This window comes from Microcaecilia unicolor, chromosome 6, assembly GCF_901765095.1.
Source record: "Microcaecilia unicolor chromosome 6, aMicUni1.1, whole genome shotgun sequence".
NCBI classification, from domain to species: domain Eukaryota; kingdom Metazoa; phylum Chordata; class Amphibia; order Gymnophiona; family Siphonopidae; genus Microcaecilia; species Microcaecilia unicolor.
Genome location: NC_044036.1, coordinates 196,049,606 through 196,062,875, shown reverse-complemented (window position 1 = coordinate 196,062,875; position 13,270 = coordinate 196,049,606). Strand labels below are relative to the sequence as shown.

The following is a 13,270-nucleotide window of genomic DNA, read 5'->3' as shown; positions in this document are numbered from 1 at the left end:
CTGCAGCACCCAGTTCTGCTACACAATTACCTGGACCAGTGGATGCCTTTGTAGTGTGAGGTCTGATCCTGCAAACTCCAGAGCAGTCTTTGGCTGGAGGCAGCAATATGGCAGAGGTTTGCTGTACTTCCTTTGAAACGGTAAGCTTGTCCCCAAAAGTGCGGAGCCCATGGCACAGCCACTACCATTGGTGTCGTCGTGAGATTACGCCCATAAGGGCAGTTAGGTAAACCTTCAACAGAACTGCGTAGAGGGAGAAGAACCCATGGTTTCTGTGAAGCAGGAAGAATAAGTGCTGGTGTTGACATTACATGAGATTCAACAGTTAGAAGAGGAAAACCTGAGGAGAGTTGTTACTTCTGGAATAGTAGATATTCATTCTCTTTCTGCCGGGCCTAGGACTAAGTTTAACCTCATTTACTGAGGCCACAATTGATCCGTATGGCCCAAGACTAGAGACTTTAGAAACCCAAGGTCAAACTTGGATGAAGGACAGTGTGAATATGTGCTCAAAAGTTGAAAATTTGGAAAATGCTGTCAGGCATCAGAACCTTAGACTGATTTATTACCTTCAAATTGGGAAAAGGAAGTCTGTTCCTAACCAACAAGGTTTATCTTTAGACAGTCATAAGTACATAAGTAGTGCCATACTGGGACAGAATGAAGATCCATCAAGCCCAAAATCCTGTTTCCAACAGTGGCCAATCCAGGTCACAAATACCTGGCAAGATCCCCAAAAAGTACATTTTATTTTTATTTTTGTTACATTTGTACCCCGCACTTTCCCACTCATGGCAGGTTCAATGCTGCTTACATGGGGCAATGGAGGGTTAAGTGACTTGCCCAGGGTCACAAGGAGCTGCCTGTGCCTGAAGTGGGAATCGAATTCAGTTCCTCAGTTCCCCAGGACCAAAGTCCACCACCCTAACCACTAGGCCACTCCTCCACTCCTTATCCTAGAAATAAGCAGTGGATTTTCCCCAAGTCCATTTCAATAATGGTCTATGGACTTTTCCTTTAGGAAGCCAGCTAAACCTTTTTTTTTTAACCCCGCTGAGTTAACTGCTTTTATTACATTCTCTGGCAACGAATTGCACAGTTTAATTACACGTTGAGTGAAGAAAACGTTTCTCCAATTCGTTTTAAATTTAATACTTTGTAGCTTCATTGCATTCCCCCTAGTCCTAGTATTTTTGGAAAGAGTAAACAAGCGATTCATGTCTACCCGTTCCACTCCACTCTTTATTTTATAGACCTCTATCATATCTCCCCTCAGCCGTCTTTTCTCCAAGCTGAAAAGCCCTAGCTGCTTTAGCCTTTCGTCCCATCCCCTTTATCATTTTCATTGCCCTTCTCTGTACCTTTTCTAATTCCACTTTATCTTTTTTGAGACGCAGCGACCAGAATTGAGTGCAATATTTGAGGTGCGGTCGCACCATGGAGTGATACAAAGGCATTATAATGTCCTCATTTCTGTTTTTCATTCTTTTCATAGTAATACTTAAGATCATGCTAGCTATAGTTCAGGTTCCTCCCTCCCATATGCATCACTTTGCACTTGTTCACATTAAACGTCATCTGCCTTTTATAATTTATCACAATCATTTTGTGATTTGACAACTTTGAATAACTTTGTGTCGTCAGCAAATTTAATTACCTCACTAGTTACTCACATCTCTAGACTGTTTATAAATATGTTAAAAAGTAGCAGTCTCAGCACAGACCCCTGGGGAACCTCACTATCTACCCTTCTCCATTTTGAATACTGACCATTTAACCCTACTCTCTGTTTTCTATCTTTGACTAGTTTTTAATCCACAATTAGACCTACCTCCTATCCCATGACTGTCCAATTTCCTCTGGAGTCTTTCATGAGGTACTTTGTCAAACGCCTTTTGAAAATCCAGATACACAATATCAACCAGCTCACCTTTATCCACATTTGTACACCCCTTCAAAGAAATGTAATACATTGGTGAGGCAGGATTTCCCTTCACTAAATTCATGTTGGCTTTGTTTCATTAATCCATACTTTTGAATATGCTCTGTAATTTTGTTCTTTATAATAGTCTGTATTTATTTGAACATATTTGATAGACCACTATGGCCTACCTATAGGCATAAAGCAGTTAACGTATTAAAAAAAAAGGTAGAATGAATAGAGCAGAGTAAAAGTTGAAAAAAATCAGGAGAACAAGGGAAGGAGACAGAGAAAGTTGATTCTGGACATGGAAGGGGAGGCTATTTCACAATTTAAGGCCTAAATAGCTGAAAGCTGAGCCACGTGTGTTGGTCAGGTGAATTCGTGAGGAAGGGTAAGTTGTGTTCGGCAGACCAGAGAAAACATAGGGAATTGTAGAGGATGAGTAGATTGTGAAGGAAGGAAGGAACAGATGGGGATCTGGATTTGAAGACTAGCATGAGGATTTTGTATTATATGCAGGCAGACAGTGGGAGCCAGTGTTCAGTGGAGTAGAGGTGTGATGTGGTCGAATCTGTGAGCATTGTGAAATAGTTTGACCGTACTAGATTGGATGAGTTGCAAGTGTTTTAAGAGAGCGCAGAGGAAGACCAGCATAGAGAGCGTTCTCCGAGGACAAGCAGGCCTTCATATTCTCACATCTGGGGTGACGTCATCCGACGGATCCCAGTGCAGACGCTGACTAGCGAGTATTGTAGCTTCTTGCAGTGTCCCACCACGCATGCTCAGGTGCTTTCCCACCCGACGCATGAGCACAGATACCCCAGGCTTAGTTTTTCTGCTGAGCTGATAGGACACTTTCTTTTGTTCACGCTGCGTTCAAGGCTTTTCTAGTGCCTTTTGCAGGTTTTTTTTATTTTCAAGTATTTTTCCTTCCATTTACTTTTCCTTAAACCCTCTTATTTTATTAGACTTTTTTGGCTTTTTTTTCCAGCTGTGGCTACATTGTCTAGGAGTTTAATTTAGCCGCAGTTTTTTAGAAGACCCCGAGTGGCTTCAAAAGGTGCGCCCAGCGTAATCCGTTGATTTCTGTCACGGAGCCACACTCTTGGTGAATTGGGTGCCTTGGCCCTGACCATGATCCCTCTGCTTGTTCTTTCAGTTTGCAAATTCAGGTGAGAAAGTGGGTGTGGAAGTTTCAACTAGAGCCTTATCGAAATTCGGTTTCAGTTCTGGTGCTGAAACAGACTCAAAAAGCTCTTTTCATCAAGTTTCTGCTTCTGCAAAAAAGCAAAAGGAGCAGCAGCAGCTCACCTCCAGCAGCTAAAAAAGCTGTAATCTCTGCTGTTATGGGCAAGACACTAACATTCAGTAAATGGTCTTGAGAGTGTAATCAGTGTATCAGAATAATACCAAACAGAACCCAGATCCAAAGAGGTTCATATTCAATACATTTACTGGCAAAACGGTTTGAAAAATGTGAAGAACTTAAAGCTCTGAGACTGCATTGAAATAACACAGCATAACTTCCCTTTAGGCAGCCTATTTACATTAGCACAGTTCTCTCCTATGCATTTCAGCTTCAAGCAGTCAATTGTGCTCTCTAACTGCTGCTGCTATGGGCAATATGGGTAGTATTAATAAATTTGCTCACATCCAAACAGCCAGACTCGGGCCCTTTTCTATTGTTTTCCATTTCGGTTCTGGCTGAAATGAAGCACCTGGTTTCAACCGAAAATGGACAGTTTCGGTGGCGATTTTGGCTGAAACTGAAAAAAAAAGTAACAGTTTTGGTCAGGCTCTAGGTTCAACAGGAGCAGCTTTTTGTTTCCTTGAGGGCCGAGACATCAACGTCGGCACCAGAAGCATCGACCTCGTGGCTGTTCAGATTGTTACATACACCAACATCGAGGAGGTTTCCACCTATCTCGGCAGGAAGCACTCATAACAGGCCCCGAGTCTGGTTAGCATCAGACCCGACATGAGGGCACGCACAGTTCATCACCATCCTCATTGGCACTAGGGGAAGCCCAAGAAGTATAAGCACCAGTCTTCCTCTGTGTATGGTGCCAGGAGCACAGGGGCATTGGATCCCCTGATAACCGAGAAGCGCCAACACCGGGAGGAGCACATCCCCTCCTTGGAAGAGGTGCTGATGCGCAAGTCTCCAAGCAGCCAGGTCCCCACTACCACTTCAGCACAGATCATCTCAGGCTGCCTCTCTCCCAGCTCACACACTTTTGCCTATGCCTGCCTATGATGAGAGGATCCAGAACATGCTAAGAAAGGAGCTGCCACAGTTACTGTAGGGTTACACCACTGAAGCATCAGGGTGCTTGCAACAGCAGCGGAATAGCCTCAGGCCCCCTCAGAGCTGATGCAGCGATCTTAGATGCTGGCGCCCCGATGGATGTTGATGCCGATGCATGCAGTACTCCTCTCAACGTCGGGGGAGGAAGCCCCGGAGTCAGAGTAGGGCTGTACCTTGGGGCGTGGACTTTGTTCCACTAGGCCAAGGTTGGTGCAGATTCATTCAGTAGCATATGAGTAGGCTGAAGAATTAGATTGGGACAGCTCATGGGAATCAGATGAGGATCCATGTTACTTCTCAGAGGAGGAGTCATATGATCCCTCTCCTCCTCAAGAGAGATGGAAATCTTCCCTTGAGGTGCTCTGTCTCACTGGTTTTGTCAGGGAGATGGCTGCAGCTGTCCCATTTAAGTTGGAGATGGAGGAGGAGCCCAGAGCGGAGGTTACGTCTGTCCTGGGCTACAAATCTCCTCCTAAGGAAAGGGTCATTGTGCCAATACACCCTATCCTTAAGGATGCACTGTTGAGGAACTGGGAATCTCCCCTCACAGTGCAGGTCACACCTAAGAAAGTGGATATGTAGTATCGTATCCAAAAGGCTCCCAGATTTGAGAGGACACAACTGCTGCACCACTTCATGGTGGTTGAATCCACTCTCAAATAGGCCAAGAGTTCTCTGTCTCATGCCTCGGTGCCCCTTGGACAAGAGGCCAGGACCTTGGATTCATTTGGGAGGAAGACTTTTCAGGCCTCGATGTTCATTGCCCACATCCAGTCCTACCAGCTCTATACAAGTCTATACTTTGTGAATAGTACACTCAGTTTGGCAGATTCTCTCCCACCACAGCCAGCTACAGAGCTTTGTCAGCTGGCCAACAATGCAGATGGAGTGTAGGCATTATCTGACCAGGGGCACCTATGAGTCTTTTGATGTTGCACCCAAACTCTCTGGCATAGGTATGGGGATACGCAGACTCTTGTGGCTGCGTGTCTCTGACCTGGAACTTGTAGTTCAAGAGAGGTTAGCAGATGTGCTGTGCCGAGGGGACAATCCGTTTGGGGGAAAAAAGGTGGAAGAGGTCGCTGAGCTCATTAAAAAGCATACAGACACCATCCACACTCTCTTGGCATCTTCCATCTGCATCTTCAACAACCCTATCGCTCGCAGAGGTGTAGGTTCCCGCCTGCTGCTCACTTGGCTCAAGCTACCCAGGCCTAGTGTCCCATGCCTCGCCAACCTCACGCCCAGAAGCCCCAGCTAGCTCCCGAGTCAAAGCAGGGCCCGGACTTTTGACTGGCTCTAGCAGAGTATAACCGCACTCAAAGTAACCATCCTGGACAGCTTACCAGTAGGGCGGAGGCTGAATTTTTATCATCACAGATGGCCCCTAGTAATCTCCGAATGATGGGTTCTTCAAATAGTCCATCTCAGTTTCATTCTGAATGGGCATCAAAGACCACCAAATTGTCCACCAAGAGCATCTTTCATAAGCTCTCATCAAAAGCAGGTACTTGTACAGGAAATGTCTGCCCTTCTACAGTCCCAAATGGTCAAACCTGTGCCATTAGGGGAAGAAGGGAAGGGATTCTTTTCCAGGTACTTCCTTGTGCCCAAGAAAATGTGAGGATTCCAGCCCATCCTAGACTTAAGAGCCTTGAACAAATTTCTGGTCAGAGAAAAGTTCAGGATTTCTCTGGGCACTCTTCTACCTCTAATTCAGGAACACAATTGGCTATGCTCTCTGGATTTAAAGGATGCCTATACCAACATTTTGATACCTCCCAGTCACAGGAAGTATCTCGAATTCTGAGTATGGAAACACCGCTTCCAGTATCGCGTTTTGCCATTTGGCATAGCATCCACTCCCAGAGTGTTTACCGATCTTCCTCGCTGTATGTATGATATGTATGATACTTGGAATGTCCTCCCGCAGGAGGTGGTGGAGATGAAAATGGTAACGGAATTCAAAAATGTGTGGGATAAACATAAAGGAATCCTGTTCAGAAGGAAGGGATCCTCAGAAGCTTAGCGGAGATTGGGTGGCAGAGCCGGTGGTGGGAGGCAGGGCTAGTGCTGGGCAGACGTCTACAGTCTGTGCCCTGAAAATGACAGATACAAATCAAGGTCAGGTATACACATAAAGTAGCACACATGAGTTTCTTGTTGGGCAGACTGGATGGACTGTGCAGGTCTTTCTCTGCCGTCATTTACTCTGTTACTATGTTACTATGTATGGTGTCTAGTGGTAATAGCAGCATATTTATGCAGACTGAGAATGTATGTGTTTCCCTATCTAGACGATTGGCTGGTCAAGAGCACATTGCAGGACAGAGCGACACAGTCAATGTGGATGATTATTCAAGTGCTGGAGCTACTGGAGTTTATCAGTTATCCCATGTTCCACCTCCAACCAGTTTGCCAATTGGAGTACGTAGGAGCCCTGCTAGACACATGCTTGGGCCTTCCTTTTCCAGGCAAGGGTGGATACCTTAGTGATTCTTGCCTCGCTGGTCTGCAACAGCAAGCAAGTTTTAGCTCTGCACATGTTGAGATTGATGGGCCACATGGCCTCCACAGTGCATGTCACTCCTATGGCACGTCTCCACATGAGAGCGGCCCAGCGCATCTTAGCTTCCCAGTGGTTTCAGGTGACAGGGAACCTAACAGGTGTCATTCGTATTCCACAGGAGTTGGACCTTCTGGGCAGACCACATCCTTTGAGTATGAAGCCATCTACAAAAGTTCACCAACCCAGGTTGGATGCATCCATTATCAACATCTTCTGAAGTACTGGAGTTTGGAATAGAAGTCCGGGGTCAGGAGCCAATTCCACATCAACTTCCTCAAGCTTCTGGCCATTTGGAATGCTCTAAAGGCTTTCAGAGATCGACCGCAGAACCACATTGTTCTAATTCAAACAGATAACCAGGTTGCAATGTTATATGTCAACAAGCAAGGGGGTACAGTTTCCTACCCTTTGTGTCAGGAAGCAGTCGGCATGTGGCATGTGAACCTCTGTGCCACGTACTTAACCAGAAAGAACAGCTGCCAGGGTATTGCTACTGCACGAGTTTTCTCTCTACATGAGCATAGCCCTCAAGATCTTGCAAGAGTGGGGCGCTCCCTCTGTGGATCTTTTTGCCACTCATCTCAACAGCAAAGTCTCAGTTCTGCTCCAGGCTTGGGTCACATGGCGACTAGCGTCAGCTGCCTTTCTTCTACATTAGGGGGATGGACTCCTATATGCGTATCCTCTGATACCTCTCATAGAGACGACTTTGTTGAAACTCAGGCATGATCAGGGGACTATGATCTGGTTACCTCTTCTTCTGGAATTGTCCTTCCAAGATCCATGGAGACTGGACTGTTTTCCGACCCTCATCATTCTGAACGAGGGTTCTTTCTGCATCACAACCTCTAATCTCTGTCCCTCACAGCTTGGATGTTGAAAGCATAGAACTCAAACCGTTGGGCTTGCCTGAGGTTGTGTCTCATACTACCCCTCTCCTCAAGACCCTTCACTGGCTCCCTATCCGTTTTCCGCATCCTGTTCAAACTTCTTCTACTAACCTATAAATGTACTCACTCTGCTGCTCCCCAGTATCTCTCCACACTCGTCCTTCCCTACACCCCTTCCCGTGCACTCCGCTCCATGGATAAATCCTTCTTATCTGTTCCCTTCTCCACTACTGCCAACTCCAGACTTCGCGCCTTCTGTCTCGCTGCACCCTACGCCTGGAATAAACTTCCTGAGCCCCTACGTCTTGCCCCATCCTTGGCCACCTTTAAATCTAGACTGAAAGCCCACCTCTTTAACATTGCTTTTGACTCGTAACCACTTGTAACCACTCGCCTCCACCTACCCTCCTCTCTTCCTTCCCGTCCACATTAATTGATTTGATTTGCTTACTTTATTTATTTTTTGTCTATTAGATTGTAAGCTCTTTGAGCAGGGACTGTCTTTCTTCTATGTTTGTGCAGCGCTGCATATGCCTTGTAGCGCTATAGAAATGCTAAATAGTAGTAGTAGTAGTAATCTTGCTGGCTTCCAGGAAAGATTCCACTAAGAGATGTTGCTTTTTTAAGTGGAGGAGGTTTGCCATCTGGTGCAAGAGCAAGGTCCTAGATCCTTTTTCCTGCCTTATACAAAAACAGCTTGAGTACCTCCTACACTTGTCTGTCAGGTTTGAAAACCAACTCTGTAAGGGTTCATATTAGTGCAATTGGTGCTTATCACCAAGTAGGAGGCAAGTCATCTCTGTACAGCCTCTGGTTGTTTGCTTCATGAGAGATTTGTTGTTAACGAGCCCCCTTTCCCAATCTTCCACTGTGTCACGGTATCTCAACATGGTCTTCACCCAACTGATGAAAGCTTCTTTTGAACCTCTGGATTCCTGTCATCTGAAGTATTTGACCCAGAATGTTGTGTTTCTGGTGGCAGTCAATTCAGCTCGCAGGGTCAGTGAGCTTCAGGCCCTGGTAGCTCATCAACAATATATGAAATTTCATCACAAGAGAGTAGTTCTCTGCGCGCACCCTAAGTTCTTTCCTAAGGTAGTGTCTGAGTTCCATCTTATCCAGTCAGTTGTTCTGACAGCATTTTTCCCAAAAGCACATGCCCATCCTGGAGAAAGTGTATTGCATACCTTAGACTGCAAGTGTCACGTCTGTGGCCGTGCCCACCCTCATACTTACCCTGTTTCTGGGAGTCAGTGGCTGTGCTGGCTTCTGCTTGTCTCTGTGTCTGTCTCTGTCTTAGTTTCTCTCTGGCTCTGTGTGCTGATTGCCCTACTGAACCTCACCTGTGTGGGCTATGCCTCTTCCAAGATGGCTGCCGACTCCTCTATGCCAGTATCCAAGATGGCTCCCGCTGTTCCTTCCTGTGGGCTGACTTCTCTGTGTGTCAAGCCTCTGTTTGGATGCAAGGTGATTGCTGCAGCTGTGCCTCTGGTGTTGAAGGGCTTTATTAATCACTTAGAGACTGCAGCCCTTGCCTTTGCATTTCGTCTAAGGGCCCTGGTATGTAGAGTGCTCTGTACACTGCTACATTGTCTGCTCTGTGTATGTTTCTAGTGTATGACGTGTTAGCTTGGGCACAGCTTTGCTTGTTAGCCTGTGTACAGCTTTCCTAGTTCTCCTGAGATTGCTTTGTGTATGTTTCTAGTGTATGACTTGTTAGCTTGGGCACAGCTTTGCTTGTTAGCCTGTGTACAGCTTTACTAGTTCTCCTGAGATTGCTCTGTGTATGTTTCTAGTGTATGACTTGTTAGCTTTGGCACAGCTTTGCTTGTTAGCCTGTGTACAGCTTTATTAGCTCTCCTGTGTGCTCTGTGTATGTTTCCAGTGTATGACTTGTTAGCTTTGCTTGTTAGTCTGTGTACAGCTTTGCTAGTTCTCTGTGTATGTTTCTAGTGTATGACTAGCTAGCTTGGGCACAGCTTTGATTGTTAGTCTGTGTACAGCTTTGCTAGTTCTCCTGTGTTTGCTTAGTGTATGTGTCTAGTGTATGACTGGTTAGCTTGGGCATAGCTTTCTTGTTAGCTTGTGTGCAGTTTCCTAGTCTTGTGTTTAGCCTGCTGGTTTTCCCGTGTGTGTTTTCTTTTGCTTCTGGAGCTTCAGCCCTTGTTCAGTCTGTTGCCAGTACTCCTTGATACTGAAGCTCCAGCCACCGCCTGGTTCCTTGACCTGACCATTGCTTTGAACCTGCTTACTGCCAGAACCCGGACATTCCCTGTCTGTCTGCCTTGCTTTCGCCTAGGTGCCTGGGGGCACTTCCGGATCCTGATTCCTGCTGTTCCTGCTTGCAAGTTCCAGTTCCGGTTTTTCCTGTAAGTCCTGCCGGCTGCCCGAACCTGAGGGCTCAACCCTCGGGGAAAGGTGGCTAAGCGTAGGTGAAGCCTAGGTCCAGTGTGTTCCTGTCCAGCGGGTTCCGGTCCCGTGGGTTCCGCTCCAGTGTGTTCCAGTCCAGCGGGTTTCACTCCTGTATGTTCCAGTCCAGTGGGGCCACTCCAGTGTGTTCCAGTCCAGTGGGCTCCACTCCAGTGCGCACCCATCCGGTGCGTTCCAGTTCCGTGTATTCCTGTGTAGAACTCCAGTCCGGGGTTCCGGTCCAGTCTTGTCTCGTCTCTACCTTGAAGGTGATCTTGCCTGCCACTGCCGCTCCATGGTAGTGGCACAAGGACTCACGAACCCAGTGCTCCCGGGGAAGAAGCCTGACAGTATGCCAAGGTCCTCGAGAACGCGACAGCAAGCTTGCTTTAGTCTTCTGTCTGGAGAGGACTAAAGCCCATAGATAGTCCACTCAGCTTTTTGTTTCTTTTGACCCCAACAGATTGTCATTGGCAAATGCACACTTTCAAATTGGATAGCACATTGCATCTCCTTTGCTGATGCCCAGGCTGGGCTGACTCCTGAGGGCTATGTCATGGCTCATAATGTCAGAGCCATGGCTGTGTCTGGTAGCTCACTTGAGATTAGCATCCTTAGAGGAGATTTGCAAGGCTTCAACGTGGTCTTCAGTCCACACTTTCACATTTCACTACTGCCTTGTTCAGGATACTTGACGTGACAGTTGGCAGGCAGTTCTGCATAATTTGTTCAGTGTCTAGAATCCAATTCCACCCTCTTGGGCACTGTTTTATTCTGTTCCAGCTTGCACCTCCACAGATAGTATGTTTATAGTTTCAGGTTCATTGGTGTTTTAGTCTCAACGTTTTGAGATTTGATAAACCTAGCTTTATTTTCAGTGACTGATGAATTACATGAGCAGATGTGAAGCTCAATTAGTTGATAAACCATTCTTTTTTTTTTATAAACTTGTCAATTGCTGGGTATTTATAAATCAGTAAATCAAACATACACACTGATCACATCTGTATTCACATTTATTTCTCCCTGCCATAATATAATATAATTATGGTTTGCTGCTTTTGAAGGCTAGTTGAGAAATTCAGTTCTAACAGTGGAGGAATGTCAAAATGGTTAAGCGCAGCAGCCCAGGGAAACCTTGTTCAAATCCCATGGCTGCTCCAGGAACAGGAAAACATTTATTGTGCCTGAATGTAGCTCACTTTGATTTAAAACTAAATCCAAAATTCCCCCCCCCCCCAATCCCATCCCACTATATGCATTATGTGCTGGTGTTTGAATAATATTTATGAACCCTTTTCTAGAAATTCCAAATATGAGTTTTAATGACTAAACAAATTGTCACAAGGTCTGTGACATTGGGTTTTCTTTCCTTTATTTCAGGTGATATCCGCAATGATCTTTACCTGACACTGGAGCGAGGGGAATTTGAGAGAGGTGGGAAGAGTGTCCAGAAGAACATCGAGGTGACCATGTATGTTTTGTATGCAGATGGAGAAATATTAAAGGCAAGTTAAAGTAGGCTTTTAAATTACTTCAGAGAGAACACATACTCCATAATAAAGAAATGCTAAATATATTGAATATAAGAAAATCAGTGTTTTGGTTAATGAGTAGAACTGTCATTGGAAGTTAAATATAAACATGAGTACATCCACACAAAGTTCAGGGCTTGAAGCCACCTTTTTTTCCTGGTCACCCAGGCTTGATGTCTGGTGGATTTCAAAATGTTTTAAATAAATAATTTGAATTTCCTTAGCATGCTTACGAGTAAGTAAGTAATTCACCACCTAGTGGTAGACAGAGATGTGCAAACTATATTATAATAGTACTCTGGAAATTATATAATAATATTCCCACCTCTTATTAGCAATCCTGAGTTCTCACTCCTCTTAATCTGTGAAACTGATAGTAATTATATAGATTTTATTTACATAAAGAAATGAGGACTATTTATATGAAACGAATGAATGAAGACAGTGAAAGTCAGAGTAAAGATAAAATGTTGGATGAAAACTGCTGGAATGTACAGTAATCCAAAATAGTTAAAACATACACGCAACTCCCTACTATTACTATTGTGTCTAGAGAGTTGCGTATGTGTTTTAACTAATTTTGGATTATTGTACATTCCAGCAGTGTTTACTCTGAAGTGTTTTCAGAGCTTGGCTTACAACCTGGACTGAAGAGTTGGGTCACTTCCTTGGGAACAACAGGGAGAAGCTGACAGTGCCTGAGGATGGTTCAATGCTGATCAGTAGGTGCGATGAATCAAATTAGAAGCTGAAGAGATAGGGATCTAGATGATCTGAGCTAATGTCTTTTATATCATGTGTACCATCAACAATGTCTGTCTCCAGTGGCTGGTGCTGGTTCACTCTAAGTTTCCAAGTTTATTAATACTTGATATACCGCCAGGGGTACATTCCATCAAGGCAGTTTACAAAGCCAAAAAAAAGCACAACAGAAAATGAATGGCAGTAACTATAATAAAGACAGAAAAGCAGAAATAAAGAAACTAGAGAAGGGATACAGGAGTTACCAAGGACTGAAGAATGGACAGGGAATGACGTAGTCCGATCCTCACCAGTGGTCAGTGAAGGACAGCTGGAATCAAAGGCAATGGTGAACAAGTGGGCTGTAAGTTGGTACTTGAAGGTGGGCAAGGAGGCCTCCATCCATAGGGCTAGAGGAAACAAGTTCCAAAGAGTAGGGTCCATCACATTAAATATTTGAGAGCGAAAAGTAGATAGACGAACAGAATGAATGGAAGGGACTTGCAGTAGGTGACTTTGGGAGGAGTGAAGTGTCTTAGGAAGGCAGTGGGTGAGCAGGTGTCATGATAAGGAGGCTGACCTGAGTGAAGAATTTTATGGACTAGGAAAAGTAATTTGTATGAAATTCTAAATGGAACAGGTAGCCAATGTTCATCCCTCAAAAGTGGTGCTGTGGTCAAAACGTTTAAATAGCCGCATTCTGAACCAGTTGCAGGTTCTGAATGTCTATTTTTTTAACTCCTTGCAACAGTGCGTTGGCAGTAGTCCAGCCCTGAGAGAACAAGTGAAGGAGCATGCAGAGTGCTAAGGTGGTGAACAATCGTTAAATAGAATAGAGCATTTTGAGTTTGAAAATGGAAGCATGCAGTATTTTAGAAATGTGTTGTCCAAAAT

The 13,270-nt window shown here is 45.1% G+C and overlaps 1 protein-coding gene across 1 annotated transcript in view; it reads left to right on the top strand.

Annotated features, from left to right (window-relative positions):
- Positions 1-13,270, top strand: part of DOCK3 (dedicator of cytokinesis 3) — an 873,576-nt gene that overhangs the window by 239,679 nt on the left and 620,627 nt on the right. Inside the window, exon 15 of the mRNA XM_030206787.1 lies at positions 11,484-11,608. Within this exon, the coding sequence (XP_030062647.1) occupies positions 11,484-11,608 (125 nt within the window). The remainder of the gene's footprint in view (positions 1-11,483; positions 11,609-13,270) is intronic.